Raw genomic sequence first — 24,437 nt, 5'->3', positions numbered from 1 at the left:
GTCGTTAAATAAACACAAAGTAAGTAATACAACTGATTCACAACAGTTCTTCTTAACTTTATACTTAAATTTCAATTTCACATTTCTCTTCAAAATGCCTCCCTAATTATCACCGCAATTGCAATAATATTAAACGAGTTTTCATAAAGATACATCTGAGTTGATTGTTATTTGTGTGCAATATGAAACAAATTAAATGTATTTAGGTTGCTTTTTAATGAAATTCCTCTAACTCTCACACAATAACCTATCTCGAGCAGTCTATATATGTAATATTATCATAGACGTAATGTTTAGAATTCTGTATATAAAATATACTTAATTTTAATAATAAGCTTTAAACTTTATACACAGATCCCTAATTATAATTAAGCTTCCTAGTCAGCTCATGTTCGAGGTGTAATTCAATGCTTTCACAGACAGCAATTCAAGTACAGAAACTGGAAACTTTTATATCAAAATCCGTTGTATTTTGTTTGGTTTTTCGGAAGGTAGCGGTGTGGAAAGTACGTAACAACGCAGTGGCTAATTCCAAAAACACTTCTCATACAAGCACAAGTAGAGAAATCAAGTAATTTATCCAACACATATAGAAATATGTGATGATACTCCAAACGTACGTGGTAATGGTTGTGTTGTTATACCAACAATAAAGGGAAATGCTCCTTAAATTAAAGGAGGAATGATTCCTTTTGTATCTTCCTTCATCTCTTACTCCCTTCATTCTTACCTTCATCTCCCCCCTCCTTTGTCCAGTGTTCATTCCTACCCCTTTAAACTGAAAAAAAAATACCAGCCGCAAAACTATTTAAACGTCTTCACACCCACTTTAAACGTATATCTAAAAGCTTCCTAATGACATCAGACCTTGTAAAACAGAACATTCTACCATCCAGAGTCATTACCGAGAACATGGTCAGCCATGCGGAACAAACACTCAGTCATCAACTGATCCATGTACCATTGGACATTATCTACTGTTTGAGGTATATGCATAGCCTAGTTGAAATACTCCGGTCTTTCTAAATGCCAAAGCCTCCGTACATGATGTTTTTTCTGTAGCTATAAAACGCTTAACTAATTGTGATATATATTCTATATTTCAGTTACACATTAAACATGTGGACGCTTTTAATAATTATAAAAAAAAATAGTAAATAACTTTTGTACGAATTCCGGAAAATACATGGTACTTGAAGCTGAACTGTAGTTACTGTCGCAGTCAGAAAGCATGTCTAACAATGCAACAGTAGAATCCGAAATATCACTGCTGCTAGTAACCAAGCCCGCCACTCGATACTACTTTAAAACCGTTCCATTTCATCTCCCAACTTTACAATTAGTCCATCTAAAATCCATTAACATATTATCCCACAATCTCCTTCTCAGTTTTTTTCAAGCAAAAGTTCTTCAAAAGGTTTCTCCATCAAAATTCTATATTCTTTCCTTGTCTTCCTATCCTAAACACATGGCCAGCCAGTGACAGCTTTGCTCTCGAGGCTTATTGTTATTATAACTATTAAAAATTTCTTGCCTTGCATAATAACTATCCTGAATAAATCAGTTTTCTCTTAATAGTGAAAACCGTCTTCTAATATATTTGTACATTTAATTCTAATTATCGGCATAACAGGCCAAACCAATTAAAAACTCTCCGATTAGTTCGGTGACGTTAATGAACAGAATACTAAGTTTTTATTGTTTTACCATGGCACAACTCTTGAAAAAACTGAAGGTTTCCATTATCGGGCGTGCCTGGTTACGAGGACTCTAATCAGGATGACCCACTGCTGCACAGTGAACACATATATCAGATTTCCAAAAAAACCGAAAGGGTAGGGTAATTCCTTTGTAGGACATGTAAGAAATTGGGATTAAGAAATATTGTTATTGACAGTTACGAGAAATGACCCGAGTTTCAAAACGTCGACAGCAGAAAAGCTACTTTACCGACCCCACTCAATAGCAATGGCTCGATGTCTTTTGTTCCTCATTCAAAACCTTCTGCATTGCTCATGTTTTACATTTTCCTACAATCTAGTAAGGCGTGACGCATTATTCCATGATTATAATGAGTACTGATTCATTAATTCCACATGACAAGCTTGGTGTAATTGTTGGAAAATCTGCGCGTTAGCCACCTGGCCGACTCCAGCGACCCAAGGCATTCGTACATGATATATGATATTTCTATTGGAAACAGAAAACACGGTACATGAAAGGAAAGGGATTCATGCCCTATTTGCGTTCTTTCATGAATCTGTCGCGACCAGAAAAACTGACAAGATCAGAGAATCAAAGAAGCAGAGCATGAAATTTTAATTTATTGGCAGTGCGTATGATATTTAAACGATAATGTGTATTATTTCTCCCCCAATGATTGGCATTTTAGAATGAGTTTAATACTTTCGAACTGCTTTTTTCACATTGGAATTCCATCAAGTTTTTATATTTACAGTGAAAATTCTTAATAACGTTTTCCCCCCGCAGTTCTTCCTTAAATCTTTTAAACACAAAAACTTTAAGTTAACTCCACGGAGCAGACTTCTTATTGAGAAGCTAGAAGTCGATCAACTAGTCAAGAGAATCCGGGATTTGTAGAACCCGAAAGCTCACTGCTGCGTTCAGAAGAGCCTGTAAGCCAGGCGAATCCTTATGCCCTTTTATGTTAAGTTCAATTTTAATATTATCCTCCAATCTATGCCTTCAGTCTTACAGAATGAAATTTTAAATGCATTTATCATCTCTACCACGCATGCAACATGCCCCGCCAATTTCATCCTGTTTTGATTACCCTAGCAACGTTTGATGAAGATTAAAAGATGTGAATCTCCTCATTACGCGTTTGCTCTAGCTTACGTCCAAATATTCTCTCTGGCATCCTGTTCTCAAACACCCTCAATCTCCCATTCTTCTCTTCATGTGAGAGACCAAATCTGCACAGACACACTTGTCAATAATCAACAATTTCATAATTTCTAATTATTCTGACATCATTAATAACCTAGCACAGCGTTAACAAAAAAATATCGACATCATATATAATGCTACCAGTTGAACATCAATGTGGATGACCTACCTCCTGAAATTCAGCTCGCATATTCGCGAACATCCAGTGTAATTCGATTTAAACTTCAGTCGTTTATTTATAAGACCCGCACAATGAACTCTCCTCAGATAACATACAGGCCTAATTAACTCATAAAAATTGTACGGGCCATGGCCATTGTAGATAGCGTTCCAGCCATCTCATTAAGATTCTCACACGGGCCATTTCATATTTAAATTTCAAATCGGGATACAAGGAGATGAGGAAACGAGAGCAAGCATAACATCTCGTGTCCCACGTGCCTGTTACATGGTTTCGAAAAATCCATCTTCAGTTCAGATCCACCTAGCCAAATTTACTAATCTGATATATTTTCACACAGTCTTAACAAGTGGCCGTGTGCCCACGGGTACAAGCCACATACTAATATTGCACAGAGCAGCGTTAACACGAAGTGCAGATATACTCATACCCGCTACATGTTTTGTTGACATTGGTTTTCTGGGCTGTAACACCGTGTGAACTTGCAGGTAGATACAAACGTTTTTGTCTCTATTTTCAGGGCTTGTAGAGCCATGTGAACTATTGTGTATATACCATAGTTTCTGAGGAAAATACGGCTGAATGTTCACAAGATACCTCAGTCCATCTTTATATCAAAACAGATGACGACAATGAGTTTACTTTTTATATTCCAGATTTTCCAATTTTGTAAGTAAGCCCACTCTTGCCCTCAGGTCTCCATACGTTAAAGTGCTTTATTCATTATAAGTAATTGCTGGTCATTAAGTGTCCTTTGAGGTACGTTTTTTCCTTAATTAAAAGATGTCAATTTTATAAATATCAGTCAAATGCACAGAATTGCACACGTGAAGTATGCGTGTGTAATTTTGCCATCTAAATCGTTGTAATCATATAGATGCGCACAACAAATCATATTGGACTTCTGATGATTTAAACACTTCATGCTTCTGTAAACGTCGACCTAAATTAACATAAGACCCGGGATATAATTAAACCTTCTGCAGAAATAAAACCGAGTTTAATCGGATTGAACCCTGGTGGGAACTTAATCTAGCAACACAGCAAATCAGGCAAATTGATAACAGGAATGTGAATAAATTATGATTATCTTTTGAATTAAAATTAGAATTTGTAGTGGCAAGAAAGTCTGTTATATATCAGTTTTACGGTCATAAATTCGACAATCATTACAAACCAAACTAGTGTGAATTTGAGTCTCCACGACAGACTGAAGTAAAATATCACACTTTAGAAATATTTTAAATATTTTTCTCAGAAATAACAAGAAAAGAATAACGTAAAAGCTTCTTCTGAAGAAAGATGCTATAAGCGTTTCTTTTCATACGGAAAATTTATACGGTCTTGTAAAGACTTCACAAGAAATATAACCTGCTTCAGTGAATTTCTCTTCTTAAAACATTTTCAACCATCGCAAGAGTAAGACATTCTTTACGAATAATTCGATCGTGTGGAAGTACTATACAGCTCAGTCATACTGCAGTATAAGTTCAACACAAATAACTGCGCTATTTATTTTACATGGCAAAGGAGCTGCTTCGATGCATTTAGAAGCAATGTGAATTCCTTGCATCTCTAGTAATAGGCCTCAGCAATAGATTACTGCTATTCTTATTTGTTCAGATTTAGTAGTGGCATATACAGGGCTCTGTCTTAAACCATTATATAAATAAAGTCCAGTGGAGATTTCGGATGCTGTATGATTTATTATTTGAGATACAGGATAATGATATGACAGGTGAATCCGATGACTCGTGGACATACACTTCATATCGTAAATGTTATTACTGTTTTAATAAGATCTCCATCCATTAATTATGCAGAAGGAAGTATTGGCATTATTCGTTACAAACAATTTGACTGTTTGTTTCCCATTTATGGACTTCCTTTCTTTCTACCACATTTCCGATAATTCGACTTACTAAATCTGTTAATTTTAAGAAACAAATCCTATAATTATATTACTGTATTAAAACGGGGAGAGTAAACAAGGGCAAATACCAGTGATCGTCTGTTGACTTCCGTGCATAATCCTCATGACTCGTTCAAAATTTATATTAAAAATTACTGCCGATAATTCTATTTAAACAATGAAGGTTCATTTTACATAACAAGCTCTTTTTATGTCTATGAAGCAGTGTCTTTCTTTACAAGCTGAAAATCACTACGATGTTCAACAAATTTCCCGTGTTTTTAAATAATCGGAAAGTTCATTACCGTATTTTCCAAGAGCCAGCTACCATAAGCCTTTTAAATTCACTCCTCAACCTAAAACATTATTTAGGATCCATTTTAATACTATCTCAAAAATCAACTCCTGTATCTCGTAAGTGGTCTTTTTCGTTCTTACTTTCCAACAAATCTCTCATTTCCCCAATGTGAGAAGGACCTCTCACCCTCCTTCAGTTCATCACCCTAATAACATTTGTTGAAGTGTACAAACCATTAAGCTCCTCACTCTACAGTTTTCTTTTTTCCAATATCTTGTTACTTCTCCTCTCTTAGGTCAAAATATCTCCACAGTACTTCGTTCTCAAATGCCCTTACAGAGAAAGATCAAATGTCATACCCGCACAAACAACGCGTCTTGTGGCGGGAGACTAACAACAAACGGAGACTCAATGGTAGCAAGCATTCAGCGAATTCAATCTGCTCTATATTTCTTTGTTAACAAAATTTTAATTTGCTAATCTTATTCCCAAAACTGCATAATGATGAGCTTAAAAATCTGTATTCCTCCCCCAATATTGTCAGGGTGATTAAGTCGAGAAGAATGAGATGGGCGGGACATGTAGCGCGCATGGATGGGACAAGAGGTGTGCACCGGGCATTGGTTAGGAAGCCTAAGGGGAAGAGACAGCTGGGGAGACCTAAACGTAGATGAAAGGATAATGTCAGGCGGGATCTATGGGAGATAGGAGTTGAAGGAGACTGGATTTTGTTGGCCCAGGGCAGGGTCCGGTGGAGGGCTTTGGTTAATTCGGTGATGAACCTTCGGGTTCGGTAAGCCATTTAGTTAGTTAGTTAATCTTATTCCCAAATATGTTAACTGTGCCATATTTTCCAAGAATAGAAAATCTGTCTTACATCATGACTTCGTCCTGGAGTTCGGTGTTCCTTACATGTCAGTATGACCTAGAAAAATGAATAAATTTAAACGTAACACAAATAAGAACATTTCTACAATATTTCTGATGCTCTTTCACCCTATTTTTTCCTTTGTTTACCGAAGAAAGATAAAAGCAGGAAAGAAATTGAAGAGAACTACACAGAAGCAAGACTTCGTGCTGGTAAATTGGTTATAGAAAACAGCAGTTGTCCCATGCTGATCGCATCCATCTGCTTCTCTAAGAATTCACAAAGAAAGACTTCAATTTGGAGGCGTGTGGGACGGACAGACGGACGAACGCCGTAAAGAGTTCAAATCAGTGACGTTCTTACGTACGTAGTTGCACTCTGAATAAGGATCACCAGTTAAATAAGGAAAGAGGACCTTGACAAGTACAATTATTTTAAAACCGTACTCGCTGAAGCCATGCAATAATTAGTTCCTTGCTACACCTCGAGCTTGGAATACTTTGTTAAACTCATTTTTATTTTTAAAAGAGAAAAACTATTTATTCATAATTTTATGGGAAAACAATCCTATGAATGAAAACATGATAACAAAGTACGGAATGTTCTTAAAATATCTTTGAGTATTTTGGCTCTCAATACAGTGCTTGAAACTCCCGCGATAGTACCAACTGAATAAGGTAATAAAATTAAAGAGACAGAAATGGGAATGTCATGTAGCATGCATGGGAGAGATTAGAAATACACAATGAACTGTAGCCGGAAGCCGAGGGTAAGCGTTAACGAAATGATATTATTAAAATGGATCTGGAGCTGAGATTGTAGTCGAGCTTCAGTCTAGTTTTCATTATACGTCTTCATGGCGTGGTATGTAAGCACAGGGAACACCTTACCTTTATCAAGAATATGTAAACAATTTAAATTTATTCTTCCGCTTTTCTGAAATCGCGTACACATTCAGTACGAGTCTGGAACCTTGAACTACAAAACAAATCAATCGATACTGAATATGTATTTTAAATACAAATTATTAGATTAATTTAAATGTTAAACCATTCCACTGAATATTCGTCTTTAAAAATAAAACCAGTATTCATTCATAAATTCCTTTTTTAATTTGATAGTAGCAATTCTATTTAATACCTATTCGTGAAATATGCACATATAGTGAAGTACTGTACATAATTTGCTAAAGTCTGGTGTTACTGAAAAAGGTTTCCACTAGAACGTTTAAAGCCTTTGAGGCAAACGATAATAGCAATCCAGGTGCGAACTGTCATTTTGACCTCTGTATAACCAGATCTGATTGTAATATGCCCAGCCTCAACTCCTCTTAATTAATGCATTCGGTGCATGTGATCACATACAATAGATTCAGTTACATTTCAGGGGTTTTAGGAACCTGAATCAGGCCTCTGTTTTGTTATTATTCACAGTAATTGCGTGAGCATTGTAATACTGGACAAATCTGTAATATTCGTTAGTGTAATGCAGTCACAGAGAGCGTACTGCAAGTCAAAAAACTGTGACTGTTCAATATTCGACTTGGAATACCAAGGTTTACAACGGACTATGGAAAGCTGATTCGTTTTGCAGCCTAAGTAAAATCTGAATTGTGGTCTCCAAACAATAACCATACGACTGATCCTACAGAAGATAATAATAACAGTTAATACTTCATGAAGTTTCGAGCATATAATTTTAGAAAGCAATTTAAATGCAATATGCCACAAAACAAAACTGTTTACGTTTTGGTGGGTACTAAACCTTGTCTGCTTAAAGCCTGCATATTCAACTCTGTGAAACCAAATGTGATTTAAATATTGTTTAAAAATTCAGACCGTACCTCAAAGAAAACAAAACATTTTTCCATTACAAATATCAGATGATTAACGCTGTTTAATGAAATAATACCTATATAAATACAAAATGCGTGGTACGTTCAGTTACCACCGGGCTCTAAAGGGCTAATTTGAATAGAATTATACGGCTGGCAACGTAAAACAAACTAGTTAAAGAAACAAATAAAACCGAAGAAAATATTGGGGACATGACAGAAAATAAAATGTGTTAAGTGGTAAGTATACACGTAGAATATGAGAACGCTGGAACGTCGTTTGTTACCAGAAGACAAAATCACAGACTGGATGTGTTTAATTAAAATATGTTGAGGAGAATATTCGGATCTTACACCCAGCAAACACAACACTGTCAGTCTGCTGAAGCATATTTTATAACAGCCTTGAAATATTAACACAATTACTGGTCTGGCGTGGGGTGGGGTGGCAATGGCTTTACCCCATACGCCAATAAATTCTAAGAATATTATATAATTAATATCACACTACAACAAATCGATGCTGCGATCACATAACAGACGCGTGCTCGTAATGAAGAGGCCGTCGTAATATTGATGGTGAAATTTCAAACAGTGGAGCGCGACACAAAGACTAAACAGCGATACATTATTTGTAAAAACGAACACATTTTTATATCACAATTATATTTATACACTTAAAATGGACAGATTATACTAATGTGGGAAATTCCGTTTGGATTTATTCATTAAATATTAATTGGGTCTTTGAATGTTTTGTTTTTAAAGTATTGTTCTATACGTTGTCACAGATTATATACAAACTTCACGCCATGCGTAACGCAAAATTGCGCGAATCAAGGGCATGCAAGAAAATCTTGTGTAGATCGTGGCCCGCGACAGGCCAACGTTTTCTAGTTTTAAAATGAATTTCGATAATCCTTCTGACGTTCTGTTTAAGTGTTAAGTTTACTTTTGTCTCTTATAACAAAAACATACATGCCCTGTCTTTCCCAGTCACTGATAATCAAATATAACACATACATTTTCGAAAAACTTCTTAAAATTTGTATTTCGGCAGATTGTTTCCTGCTTTCTTCTTACATTCTTCACTAACGAATCTCAGTATGAACAATCTCTATTTAGTTTAATTCACTGTCCCTTCTGCCTTTATCTGTTTAGTGGCTGCACATAAACATTGGCATTTTCTATATTTATCATGTTCAAAAGAGCGAAACACAATTTCTTGAATATTTATTTAAGGAAAACTTTTTTTCGAATGTAATATTATCTTTTGGATGTTAGAATTCAACTTCATTAAAACTTCAATCTAGATTAAAAGCGCGAAATAAATTAAATAGTCCTACCTTTAAGAACTTGTCATTATCTTGTCCAATTACCTTATCACCTACATTCAATCAATCATTCATTCACATTCACACAGCATTTAATCTACTTATTTGTTAATCGGCTGATTTCTTAATTTATTATTTATTTATAGCTCTGTCCGGTCATACACTATTATCACAGCATGAAACATATCAGAGACATGTGTTCATTATGCCACTGTTACTTATTTCAGCTGAAGACTGTCGGCCGGGTCTCTGTGGGCAAGAAGCAGCATGTCATAAACTACCGAACAAAAACTACACATGCGTGTGTCCGCACGACGGCTCAGAGCCCACGAAGGATCTCAAGTGTCCCAACAGGATGACAGGTAGGTATCAATCACCAATCAACCAACCAAATAAATGTACGCGGAGAGGCGGACAAACTAATCACGACAAATTCCCTTCTTTCATGGAAAACGATGATTCATTACCACGTTCACAAGAGCCAGACACGGATTCTTATCCAGAATCAGAACCAGATGAATTAAATCCATACCCTCCCACCTAATTTCCTGTTTAATACTACCTTTAGGGATTTAGGCTATGCACTGTGCGATATAATTTTCAGATGTCCCTGACATGTCTAAACGATCGAAAATAACGGATCGTCGTCTTCCGTTCATCATCTCAATTTTCATTGTCGCCAGCATATTATTCATCATCGTTACCAGTCCCATCTCCGTCGCATCATTATCATCTTCTACATGTCTATATACATAACCATCATCATTATCAAGCATCACGCCAGAAACTTGATTTTTGTCGATTTGACAATCGCCCTCTTAGTTTCGCCATTTTTTATTACATGAAACCAAAACAGTAATTTTATCGACAGCCTGCCGTTATGAACTTTCCATACACGGAACCACCTAAGTTCAGGGCAATTTTGTACAGCATAGTGCACACTTGTGTAAATTAAATCGACGAGTGTGGTCCCGAAAAGTAGCTTAGTCCATTTCCAGAAATTTGGGAAACTATAATTTCAAAGCAAAATTTACCTGCCGAACGAAATAGGGGACTGAGCGAGTTTTGGAACTACAATATTTAATATTCTATGCGTTCTTTGCATAAAGTGCATACCCAGAACATATTATGGGCTGGTCGTGTCTGTCCGTCCGTCCGTCGATTCAACACGAGAACCACTGGACAGATTTGGATTAAATTTTTGTGAGCGTGGTACTATTCTGCACGACCTCAAAATCGTGCCTTTGAAAATCCTAACAAAATGACGGATGACGAAAATAGTGAGGTAGACAAATGGGTGCTGCGATCTATTGGCCAAAGTGGGAACTATTAAACAAGGCCGATTTATTACGTCTAGATGCGAGTTGCAAAGAAAGCGTGGGAATATTATGTGTTATTCAGGTACGGAATACACTTTCCGAGCTTGTCCTTAGATATTTGCGGCCTCAGTTCAATATATAACTACGACTTTCGGCATGAGCAACGTCGAATGTTAAAAATTTTCCAACGCTTCGACAAACATTGTAATTGACATTGAAAGGGAAAAAATCGTCCTTAATTCAACATTCGACGCAATTCACCCCCAAAAGGTCAAATTACACTCTTCAATCTGTTACCTTATCCTGCACATAAAATTGTAACTGAAGCTCGAAACAGTAATGAATGAGAGCTGTTAAAGTTAAATCAAACGTTTTTTTGTTTGCGTGTTGACATGGGATCCTCAGAAATTAAAACGAAGGTAATGTGCATGCAAGAAAAATAATGGTTGAGACCTGAAACTCTAACAAAATAAATTAACATTCTCAAATATAAAGTAGACTATACGAGTATACAGCACCAAACATCTAATTAATTAATGAACAAGGTAAATGGGCGAAAAGAACAACACTGTTTTTTTTATTTTAGTGGAATCTAAAACTTAATTAGGTATTTGCGATTTTGGGCTGTCAAACTTTTAGAAAAGACTACATTGCGACGTACAGTGGTATAATGCAGCCCCCAGGAAAGTCCGCGTTCAAACATGTTTTGAAATAGACATCTCTAAATGTTACTACCAATCTCAGGTGCTAAATTTTGTATCGTGTTAAAAGATTGAAATCGGCTTACAAAACTAATTTGCACAACTTATTGCATAGATATTTACTCCTACATTACTCATTCTACGCTAAATTGTCTCACAGTGCCAGTACCTTTAGCAGTTTCACTCGTAATCCACGCACTAAGCTTGCTGGACTTTGGCCGCTGCCTGCTTTCATATTGGTCCTGAACACACACAATCTGACTGTAAACTGTTTGTATCCTGTAGAAATGAAGACCCAGAAGGTGGGTTTGTTATACACTTAGTTTGCAAGTGTTTCTGAACTTCCGTCCCCGTTTTACTTTTATTAAATCACAGAACACAATTGGCTTTATGTACTCATCTTCGTCGCCATTATTGCTACTGCGACTACAGTGCACCTGGTGGAGTGTTATGCATCATGTGAGTGCACTTGCACTTTGTTTTCTAAAGTTATCCATTGGCGGCTCGTGCCTTATTTTTCTCATGTAGCACCCCTTCAACGATACGTCAAATAACATTTCCAAATTATAATACATTTCAGTGCCGTCAAATGCTAGTATCAGATTCCAGCACCAGTAAAATGGCTTAAATCAGTTTTAATACGCAGGCCTATTATGACCGGCATGGCGATGTGGCAAAATTTATGCAATTAGCATCACTACTGAATTAAATTTTTAAATAAACCACAGGCTATAAATACTGCAACAGGTAATTACAAGCATATTTATCGTCGTAACAGAATTATGCTAAATCAGAATGATGCCGAATAAGCAACACACATCACAATTCAGATCAGAAGTGAAAGTCGCTCTATTAGACAGAAAGAAGGAAAATTTATTCGCCCAGTGATTTAGGGTACGACGTATTAGTACATTGTGTGATCTAAAACTTTCACGGCGTCGGCAAGTTTTAACCATTTGACACGGCTGGTAGACCGAGAGGATTTTATTAATGTTAGTACATAGTCCCAGGTCCACGGTGGTCTAGTGGTTAGAACGCTGGCCTTGTAATCCTGGGGTCTCGGGTTCGATTCCCGGCGGTGCCCGAATTTATAACTTGTGTTGGGCAAGGCCGTGGTCTAGGCAACACGGAGTTTTCCTCCGGGGGCTTCCCCGGTTTCTCCGTGGCATCCCAACAATTACTCCATTCACACACAGAAGAAGGCAATGGCAAACCACTTCTGGATTATCTGCCAAGAACGTATAAGAACAGGTCCCAGTCCGAGAAAAGGATGGAAGGATCCTGTTCATATGGACCTGTCGTCAGACAGAACACTAAATAAAATAAACATAGTCCCACCGGGAAATTAGTGGCAAGAAGACTTATGTAGATCTATCCTATATCTGCCATGTTATACATCAGAAAATTTAAGTACTCCTAAGCTCGTTATAAAGATATGACTTCAATCTATAACAAATTTGTTATTGCTAAACAAATTACGAATGGAGTTTTCTGTAGAGTACGAAACTCTTCATTTCTTTTTAGCCTACAGGCATGCCCAGATTTGACTTTATTTGACTCGTTTGTGTGCAAACGGTGTTTTCAATCTTGCGTCGCATCCCTGCTTATATCCGATTACTTCATTTACAGAGACAGTCCCAAAGAAAGACACAGAAAACTGATAAATAAATTAACTTTCAAATCCCTCAAACTGATATATGACAGCTGTTGACAGAGAACGAGGAGAAACTTACGTCAATGTCCCTACTCCTTCTACCTCTTCCAATTAACCTACAGGCCTACGCACTTTAAACCTCTTCAATTTAATCTCACAGAGCGATATTTACAAGGATTTTAGTAACTACGAGTGTTTCAGTAGGCTAAAATATACCGTATTACAAACATCGACTGCTTTTATGTGTAAAAACCGTTTATGTGCTATTATGAACTGTATAAAGTGTGCAAAAACTAAATCTGCAGTTCCTAATAATTTCTATTGTTGACTTCCAGTACCAATCGCAATTCATTCATTAATTACGCAGTTATAAGCAGCGGTTAAAAACACATCATGACAAAATCAAGATAAAAGTTCTCGGCGTAACCACCTTAAAGTGAGTTTGTGATTCCTGATGATCTGTGGTGACGTATGCTTGTGTAAACGAACACAAACCGTTATTTTATTTAGAAACCTAACTCAAGTGAACGAAGATTGCACCCGGGTATTCTTCAGAAATTAATTTGCAGTATGAATTCCACCCTGTGATAGTACTACAAAGTGCTCAGCATTTGGAATACTCGGACTTGATAAAATACGAGCGCACGGGCATCTGTAATTTCTAAACCGCATTTTCTGACTTCGCGATGAAATTGCAGTTATTAAAAATTGCTAGTCGCATTACATTTAATAATGGTTATGCCACGAGCGTTTGTTTCCGTTCTTCACTTTTCGATATTGGTTTTATACTCCTTTGAACCAACCTACAAGGTTTCTAAATGTCTGGAACCAGAATCAATATGAAGTATTTGTTTTTCTTTGAGTGATTGCTTGTGGGCCTTTTTAGGGTTATGAGAACGCACTGAGAGTGATCTTTTGCGTGGATGTGATGGATGGACCAATAGGCAGACTAATAGACGAATTTAACGATAGTTATCCGGGAAAAATTCAGCTTAACATAGCACTGTTTTGAGATGTAGGGCCTGTGCTCTTAAGAGTACAATTTAATGTGTTCTGTCTCCATGTAACCCTCGGGAGCACGTACAGACCTCCTTTTTGATGGAGATGAGTACGAAAATAGCTGTCTACTGGATTGTAGTTTCGTGTAGTCTGGTAAAAGTTTAAAAGCGTTTCACAGGTCTTTACTACCTCTATCATCAGGGCGACCTTAGCAGTTAGCTTAACTTCTTTGTTTCGGTCCTTCTGTTATGCTTGATAGGCGATAATAACCGGTCTTATAAAGTGCAATAAGCGGTCTATGTCCACCTCTGAGGCGTTGTAAGGAAAATGTTTAATGCATAAAATGATCAATATGAAGGGCAACACCTATAAATAATAAAACAGGTAGATGAAGTCACATATTTTTGCAGTTTCGTTATCTTTCTTTGTTTCTCTATTTTTTGTTTTAATTTTAGACATATTTAATGTCGAGTACCATGAAAGGTACATTAATTTACAGAATATTTTAACGGGAAATTTCATCACGTCTATAAAACAAGGAGTATGCGTACGTGAATTGATCACTAGGATTACGTAAGTTATCTTTTCTGGAGCTGTGCCGCCTTGGCAGCTTCCCCTGCACGTAAGATAAACATAAAATTCAATGACAACATTTCTATTCAATCCTATGTAAGAAAAACTGCCTTGTTTTATTTGTCGTTGAAAGGGGCAGTGACTACGTATTAACAGTCCTCGTTAAGGCTGGCGGGGGTAAGAATTAATTGCCACAGGCCCCGATTCCAGGAAACCGTTGCTTGCTTTAGCTTACGCGTACTCTATCGAGATCTGAAATGGAAAGCAGTGAAAATATGCAATGTTGTGTGCTTGGATTTCATCGACTACCTAAAAATTTAATTTCAAGATATGTGGTGGTTTATTTTATGTTGAAGTACTTATAGAGAACTGTTTAATAAGTCCGAATGTAGTCACTAACGTTTTCAAAATTTTAACATACATTACGCCTTTCAGCAACCTTGTAAATAAATCATTTGCCACAAATGAAGTCCAGTTATCGATCAAAACGAGAAGAGAACATGGTTAATATACTTACTTTCAATTTATTTTATTTATTTATTAAACGTTTATTTTATTACTAAAATCAGAAATCTTCAAAAGAATCAACAACTGACATTGCAGTGCACTCTATAGCGATCCAATACATTAACGCTCTTTACGTGCGAGATAACTTGAAAGTTTCTTATTTCTTGCACTTAAACCCTTATTAATGTTGTGTTATGCTCATTCACAAACATTTCACCTCCGCCTGTCACTAGTGAATCTTCATGAAACTACCCACTCTGACATTTACAATTAATATCCCCTGACTTGTAAACCTCTTACTTAGACTGAGCTGACATGACTCCGATATAATTATTGCACTAACGTGGAATACGAAAGATCCCTACTTTACACTCTACAGATACTGAGCAGCGTTCATTACCAAACTTACCCTCACTGCTTCATAAAACATGGCGACCAGTGTTCTGTACAACAAAGGGCCTCTTTGTTTCATGTAACTCAGATAATCAAGTTCGTATGTTAAACATTAGATTTAGGTGGGAAGGGTCGGTTAACATGTAGTAAACACAGTTGTAGTACACAGAAGCTGGTACAATTACACGAGACGCTTTGTCATCATCAGTAAATTTCGGTTTACTATGATAGTACAGCTCTCATATTTAACAAATGGCCGTACTTTCCATAGCTAATTCTAGTTCAAGGAGTATAATATTCTAACTGTTAAGAGGGAACAGTATATTTATATAACGACACTTATAGCAAACCAAACCGTCATCCTCACCGGCGTCAAGACTTAAAATCTCGTAGAATATCTAAACACTTAGCGATGTTTACGAAATAAAAAAACAGGACTTGTGTAACATAAGCCATCCCTGAAAGTAGCTGCAACCTAACTGACACATACATACGTTTTGCAGTTGCTGCCACGCCTAAGCCCATTCACATCGGCATCCTGATACCACCGAGTGGAGCCAACTCCACGGCCCGTAACCAGACGCTAGTGCAGCAGGTAAGGAAGCTAAGCGGAGAAGCCCTCCGTGTCATGCAGAACAATTCGGGAGAGATGGCTCTTGATACTGGCAGTCATACGTAGGAAATTTGCCCATTTTAATTTGATGATCTTTTTTGAACTGCTATGTCGTGTCAAGAAATGTATCCATCATCAAACTAGTGTTCAGAAATGAAGTTTAACGCACTGTTCTTGTATTAAGTAAGTCCCGAGATCAAATCTCGGCCTGGACAATGGTTATATTAACTGAGGTTTTTCGTGGTTTTCATCAACCACTCCAATCAAATGCCGGGATAATACCTTTAATTAGGCCATTATCGCTTCTTTCCACATTCTTATTCATTAATCATGAATCATGCTATCATTTAACGCTAGTCTGATCTACTGAAAGCTTCGTTAAATAAAACATAAATAGCCTAAATAAACAATAAACTCACTTTTCAAAGTGGCAGTGCTTCGCCAAGAGTTTGTTTAAATTAACACTAACGATCATTAATACTAATTATACATTTAAATTAAAAGATAACAAATTTATTTAAACGTAGTTCAAATCAATTCATATGGTAAGCAAACCCTACAACATGGGCGAAAATATTATCTCTGCGGTGCCCCTGGTTTGAATTTTGACCCGATACAATTGTGCTGACCGAAATTTCTGTGGTTTCCCACGAGAGGAATGCCACATTAGTGTCCTGAAATTATCTTCTACCGACTCCTACCTACCTCAGCCAATTCGCAGTCAGCAATATGCATATATCGCTCTCACGTGAATTTTTAGAGTCAAAGACAAAGACCTACTACATAAATTCGTTAATACATTTTAATTTATTCTGTATTTACATTTTTATTTTGAATATTCATTAAACTCTATTTGTCATTTTAACCCATATGTTGGTGTTCATCAATAATTCTCGATAAACTGAACTCATAAAAATAGAAATGTGTTCATAAACATCAAAGTTTGGCCATCAATAAAAATTGCTTTTTACAATGCGCCCAATGAAAGGCACATATTTTAGTCACAAACTATTGCGTCACGCCCTTTGGATGATGTGAGGCTTCATATTTCTGAATATAAATCTAATTTTTGAAAATAATTATTACATTGAGTAGACAAATTTATAATTCTAGAATCTTGTGTCGAAGAACTTATTTTTGTTGTGTTCAGTTATTCGTCCTCACAATTCAAGAGATGTGCAGTGACAGACGGACAATCAAAAGATTGTAAATTTTAGAAAATGATTATATATTATGCGTAATTATAGGATTATTAAATTAAATTGTACTTTAACAAAATCTGAATCGGAATATTTTAATTATACTCTGTTACTTCCTTCTTTATCAACTTTGTAGTCTTCATAAACCTAAACTATCTAACTGCGAGTCCATGGAATAGAGTCCTTCTTTAGAAACTGATAGTCGCTCAGCTGATTAAATAATTCGCAATCTTTCGTGTAATCCAAATGGATTCACAAGAATCTTATTCTGTGCCAGATGAATCTGGCCCACAGCCTAACATGAGATCCACTGGTGTCCCCTAACAGTTTTATCCGACAAACTTTTATATGTATTTTTCATCTCCCCATGCGTGCTATGTGTCTCACTCACTTCAGCCTTCATTCTCGTTTGACATGAAACTTTTAGGTTAAGTCTTCCCATTAATATCTGTAAGCCTGCTTCAACTTTGTGTGTTAACCTTCTCGGTTTCGCATTTGTTTCCAAAGCAGGCTGTAGTGGAGAGCAAACACTCGATCTGTGATCGGGGGTAAGACTAAAGAGCCTGGGATTTGAAAGCTTCTTCGTGCGTGGGAGAAGTGCGGCACGTGTAAGAGTGGCAGAGGGAAACTGAACAGCCAGTCCATAACTCACAGTTACTATAAACGCCATTACTAGAAGCCATACTGCGAGATTCGCATGCTGTATTATGTTTGTGGTATCAGATTCTGCGAATAAATGTTTGTCTATAATCGCTGCAAGTTTGGTGTCAAATCGTTTTGACTTATCTACCAGTTGCTGTGTTTCAAATTATATATTGTTACCAGTGCAATTGTCTGGATGATCCTAAACATTAAAAACGTTTTAGTTTTCGTCTTTGTTTTTATCCTATTGTTGTCATGTTTGATGCTTCCTTTAATCGTAACTTTCTACCTGTTTTTTATAAACAAAAATATGGCCTCACGTAATTATGTCCATATGAAAGTATCCTCTAATAACGTTCGAATCAGTTGATAGATTTTCGTTATACTATGTATTAACATAAAGGTGGCTCTCTTTTGAATTGTAATTCCGTGTAGTCTGGTAGAAGTTTACTAACGTTTCAGAGGTCCTTGGTGACTCCCTCATCAGAGCGATCGCCCTGATGATGGTGGCGCTACAACCCAGAAGACAGCCATCTTCTTACAGCCGTGAGAACTCCAATCCTACTTATGTATTAACATATTACATGTCACTTCATTTCCGTAATTTTTAATTTCCTGTCATACATAGCATCCTTGTCCTTGCAATCTTATGAGGTGGAGTGACCCTACCGCTGGATCCTTAAGTCTTCATAATTTTTCCAAATTGTTTTAAGACATATATTTATGAAATAAACAATTTGGTGGACGTGCTAAATCTATACTTAGCTTTCGGTGTTGCAGCAATAACTAATAAACCGTTAGAGCCACAGTAAATCTTGTATAGACGTAAATAAGCCAACCTACAAATTTGACATGAAATATTTTCTGATGTTCTTACAACTGTAATTATTCACCGACATTCTATTGGAAATAAGTTTAACTTATTTTAAATCTGTACGGTCGGGAATTATAAACAGACTAGGTTACTCAAGTGTATCCATTATTAGAATATAATTCTTGCCAGTCTCTTCACAGATTTTGTCAGACAGTTCTGAATGCTGCTGTTCATTCTGTGTGTCTAATTGCAGCCTGATAGAACGATTCAAGAGGATATGCTACCCTCTACAAACAGCCTTGTGATAGGGATGCTGGGACTAGCACTGCTGGCAGTAACTGTCTCGGTCACCGTGTGTCTCTGGAAACGGAAGGAGATAAGCAAATGTGTTACTCGGAGCGGAAAATCTCGTCAGTCATCATCCGGTAGTGTAAGTAGAGACTAAGGGGCGCTAGTGCACTTAACAGGCTCGTTTAAGTTGCAGACCTGAGAGGGACTAGTTTTGTTGAGAAAATTATTATCCAAAATACAGCGAGCACTTTGTGCTGTAGAGGCCAGATTTTATTTGATAAAAACGTCATTATTTTTGTCAGAATTTAGTGACTTAAAAGAATATTTTGATGTTGAAGCATCCAAAGTTTTACAAAGGTTAGTTTATTAGCGAACATAAGAAATTTCTGTTTACTGATCGCCTCCCAAAATTAAAATCTTACTTACCCTCTATCCTATTTTTATTGGTTTCTTTCAATAGTACTGAGTCCCACAGTAGCGTTTTGAAAACAATCTCGAAATTTACCCTAAAATAGTTATGAAGGACGAGTGAACTTCTGTATAAAAATTATGTTAATTTGTTTTCGTCGGGTAACAGGTAATTTCATTGTGCTTACAGCCATCCCCTCTTAGTCTCAGCAAGGGATTGCTGGTGCCTAATCGCTACACCCCCAACCCCCAGTACAGTGCATGCGCGATCCCTGACACTGTGCTTGTGCCTCAGCTTCCTAGAGACACACTCTGCTTCCTCCAAGAAATTGGCGAAGGATGTTTTGGCAAAGTGCACAAAGGTAAGGACCTCCAGCTGGTCCCAAAACTGCGTGTCTAATTATGAAGACAGTATGCTGTCACAGTATTATGTTCAGAATTCTGTCATCTGGGGTGTGTTTTTAAATGCATTACTTAAGCCATCTGTTCGATATTTACTAAACTTACTGCCATCCGTCATCACGGTGGTGAGTAAACGAGATGATGCGTGATGACGTCACAGCCCTGTATTTAATGAAAGTATTGACAATTCAGTTATCACTTCTTACAGTGCCCCAAATTTCAGGCGTCACCTAAGAGGTTCAAGTCGTCTGTTATGATTAGATCTTTTATTAGAACGACTGTGAAATATATAACATTTACTAATATTTATTATATATATGTATATATAGACTAATAAAATAATTTATATACAATACACTGCTCTTACATTTTAAACAATTTTAAATCATGTCAGATTTAAGTTTCTCAGGGCGGTAAAGATTTCCACAAGGCAGCTTGGAATGGCAGTATTTTCTAGACGAGTAAATCCTTTCTCATTCATTTTCTCCACGAGTCTGGAGTTTTACAGAACATTCAATTAATCAGTATTGTTTAGGGACAAACAGTCCACAGGTACTGAACTCTACGTGCATGAAATAGGGTCCCATACACTGTATACGGTCTAGTAACGGCTTTGTTATAGCAGAGAGTTTCATGCTATTTGTACTAAATGAAACACATCGACTCATCGATAGCTAACGTCATCGACTGATGCAGCTAAAGGTCGCCATTATATGTGACAGTCTATTATAAAGTACCATATTTAACACAAAAATACAGAATTATGTTTGACTCAAGTAGTATAGGTTATCTGTAGCATTTGGATGTACGAAAGATAAAGAAACAAGCAGATGGAGGAAATTACTAATGAGAAATTTATAAGTTACATTCTATGCCAAATAAGCTTATTGTTAGGGTGATCAAATCAATGAGGTGGGACATGTAGCATGCATAGGTAGTTCAGAAATATGACAAATTTTTAGTCGAAAACCTGAAGAGACCAGACAGACGCATTGGAAGACCAAGAAGTAGATGAAAGGATAATATTAAAATAGGTCTTAGAGAAAAGCTGTGATGTGAGGATGTGGGCTGGACTCAAGCAGATAAGAAGGGTGCAGAGTGGCCACTTGTTGTAATAATGAACCTCTTGGTCTCATAATATTTCACAAATTGAGCAAATACCAGTTTCTCAACAAGAACTCTACTTCATTGAGTTAATTAGGCGTAGTCAGTTTAAGGAGATAGTCACAAAAGTAAAATGACAGTACCTTGCGCGTCAAAATTAATAACAAAAATTATTTCACTTCATTAAATAAATTGTATTTTAAAGAGTTAGCCATTTTATTCAGAACATTTTGTAATTTATGCCAGAGGAAAGAAAGCTGACGTCCACCAACGCCCACACATATGTTCTAATGTGTGTGTGTGTGTGTGTGTGTGTTTTCATAGAGAAATTGGTTTGTGTTCTACCTGAAAGAATTTTAAGTGAGCTTCCATTGTGAATAAAGAAATCGTAATATTTACGATATTGTATATCTCTTTTGCAAAAAAGTAATAAACTAAGAAATTGCTTTACACATTTTTCTTTTCCGAAACTACCACAAAGTGCGTTATCCTACAGCCTGTATAAATTCTGCGAATGCTATTTTGTCGTTTGTTTTCCTCTCATGCATTGCTGCCATTACACTGTACAAACGACTAACTTAAGTAAGACGCAGCCTAAACTAAGAACTTTTAACTAAAATACTGTAATATTACCTACGGAGTAGAATAAGTTTGATTAAAAAACGAGAAATTTAATTTTTTAAGGAAAACAATAAAATAATTTAACTTATTACTCGGTTGTCTATGTAAATTCAATTTCTACGAAGCTGATCTAAGTTGACATCCAAAATTGATTCAAAACACAAACTTTTTGTTTGCAGCATGCTTCCTCTTCCATGACAAGTTCTTAGTACACAATGTTCTACCGCCAACTTCTGTACGAAGTGTTTCAGTGACGAGGACAGAACTGTGTCACGTTGTTTTCTGTAGGTAAAAAACCAGTAAAATGTGAAACATCTACATTGATACATCTTTGTACTTGAACTTTGTGTTTATTGATAGAAGTTCTTGTAATGCTACCGTATTTACACGATTTTTAGACGTCTTCATTTGCATATAAAAATATGCTATATCGATTCTTAGACACCATAAAATGTAAGACGCACCCCGATTTCAGAAACTTTAAATTTTAAAAATGTGCGTCTTAAAATTGAGGAATTACGATATTCAGTCTACGGCCTTCTTGTGATCCTTGTATGCTAGGATCCATGATTACATCAGAATTTGCTGCTCCACTCGCAAAAAGAAATCCACGCCACATTTCAACTTCCTGTTCTGGCTTGTCAAATGGAATGACATTTAGAAGCTTTATGAAATTTACTAATAACTATTCCCTGCTGAAAGTAATTTGAGTCGTTCATTAAAAGCCTGTTATAGAATCATGAACACGAATGATAATAACACATCTTGCATTCAACCACTTTTGTACTACATTTTTCATACTTCAGTTTCCTAGGCGCACATTCATATACCGATGCGGAACACCTCTTTTCAGTCTGTTTGACTGTGAGTCTCTCTGATTAAACCCAGAGGAGGGCTTCACTCTTATCTAATATATTTATTCAGAAGCTGATAGTCATTCAGACAGTGAAGAAATGCATACCCAAGTTTTTATGAAGTCCGACGATTCATTAAAATATTTACAGCCCGCACTGGACCCTGCCCTGAAACATATTCCAGTCTACATCCTTTCATGTTTTTCTTTAACATCGACTTTAATATTATTCTTTCACAAAGTCTAGGTATTCCACTTGGTCTATGTTCTTCAGTTTTTCAGACTAAAATTTTATATGCATTTCCCACTTTTCCAGGCTTGCTGCTTACCCCCCCCCCCCCACTTCATCAGCTTCCTCCTTCATTTATCACCCTAATAATCTGTTATGAAGAGAACAAACGACAAGGTCCGTTATCATGTAATTTTATTCTCCAGGCACTAACAGCTCAGCTGCGACGTTCGGTGTGATGTTTAATTGGCCTGCACGGCGAAAATGTTTTCCATGGTTCGTGATTAGTCATTCCACTCATCTGGAATTGATGTAAAACAGCGCGCCGTGCAGTATAGACTACGCGCAACTTTACACCTGTAGTGAACGTTAATACTCATCGGCGGTAACTGCAAAATTGCAGCTTCGTCACGTCAGGATAGAACGTGTGTCGTATTACGACATAAATTATGCATATATCCGTAGTAAATCTGCTTGATAAACGGTTGACTGAATTTATAAACCGTCGAAGTAATAAACGTCAGAAGTCGTGAAATTTAAGCGTTTGTTGCCCTAACATCCAAGGAAAGACATATAATTATTTAACAACATTTCAATACCTTCGTTTTCGTTTAAAAGTGTTAGTAAATATTATCTTGTGGTTATAAGACCAAAACATTTCTGACTTGTCTGTGTATTTCGCTAAAAGTCTCAGGGGTGTGTTCAACTATGGTAGGGTCATCGATCTGATAAGCACCTAGAAACTTGTCTCTAGGTGTTTCCAATACTGAGACGTCGTCCTGTCTGATTTTAACAAATGGCATTCGGCGTCAATATTCAACAAATCTGAACTCTTTTACGTTACCATGATACGTCTGCGTGCTTCTCATAAACGTCTGAGTGTATAATACAAAAATGAAACTATAATGTTTCTACAAGACTTTCTATTTCTTCAGTTAACCTAACCTGTTCATGTCACGTGTCCTTCCGGTCATCAATTACACTGTATGAATCAGTGGGCTACTGCACGGTGCGACAAACTGAGATGGAGACGGAACAGACCGTATGGCCCATCGCTTGAGTTAATGATGACGTTTCGTTTATTAATTCCGAGCATTGTTCTTCTGCTATTTCGATAGCATGGAGACTGATGCAGACTCTTTCGTTGATGACCCTTGTAATAGTAAAAGTATAGACGGAAGATAAATATTTAAGAAAAGGAGAAAAAGACTTACGTGGTTTAATTTGGTTAATTTTCCCTTCTCCTCGTAAACTACGTCAGTTCTGATATGTTACGATGTAATGGCGAGAGTGGTCGTAAAAAACAATCCGATACGAGACACATTAGAACCGCGGTAAATACCCTTACACGTGTTGGCAGATTGTTTAAAAAGCTGGTAAAAATTATGGATTCATACACTCTGTTGTAGAACAAGACGAAAAGTCACCAACTACAGAAATTTCCGAGACTATCGAAAACCATCTCCTCAACCAAAATCACAGTTCTGGTTCAATGGATAACGTTGACAGAACAACTCCACGGTTCTTAAAAATAACTAAATTCATGTTTCTACATGCGTCAACGTTACAGTCCACCGCCTTGAAAACCTCGAATCCCATAAGAGTAACGAATTTAGATTTTGATCAGGAGACCGACTGTTTGACTCAAATTCCTTCTGCGGGTCTCATTTCACACGCCCTATTTCTCTCACTGTTTAAGAAGCCAGAATGATATCACGTGAAAGAATATTGATAAGGGTGAAGGAATTAAAGTAGGGAATGATAAACAAAATAAGGGG

The 24,437-nt window shown here is 36.7% G+C and overlaps 1 protein-coding gene across 4 annotated transcripts in view; it reads left to right on the top strand.

The window, feature by feature from the left end:
• Positions 1 to 24,437, top strand: part of LOC110841243 (tyrosine-protein kinase transmembrane receptor Ror) — a 90,808-nt gene that overhangs the window by 54,965 nt on the left and 11,406 nt on the right. For all 4 annotated transcript variants that reach the window (XR_015536201.1, XM_022086605.2, XM_022086612.2 and 1 more), the window contains 4 exons: positions 9,565 to 9,699; positions 15,987 to 16,078; positions 19,005 to 19,181; positions 19,641 to 19,812. Coding sequence is in view for 3 of the 4 variants with exons in the window: in XM_022086605.2 (XP_021942297.1) it covers positions 9,565 to 9,699; positions 15,987 to 16,078; positions 19,005 to 19,181; positions 19,641 to 19,812 (576 nt within the window). In the remaining variant the exon portion in view is untranslated. The remainder of the gene's footprint in view (positions 1 to 9,564; positions 9,700 to 15,986; positions 16,079 to 19,004; positions 19,182 to 19,640; positions 19,813 to 24,437) is intronic.

The sequence above is a fragment of the Zootermopsis nevadensis genome, unplaced genomic scaffold (genome assembly GCF_977971745.1).
Source record: "Zootermopsis nevadensis isolate Lab colony 2312 unplaced genomic scaffold, Znev_1.0 Znev_ptg000021l, whole genome shotgun sequence".
NCBI lineage: Eukaryota > Metazoa > Arthropoda > Insecta > Blattodea > Termopsidae > Zootermopsis > Zootermopsis nevadensis.
This window is presented reverse-complemented; position numbering and strand designations above follow the sequence as displayed.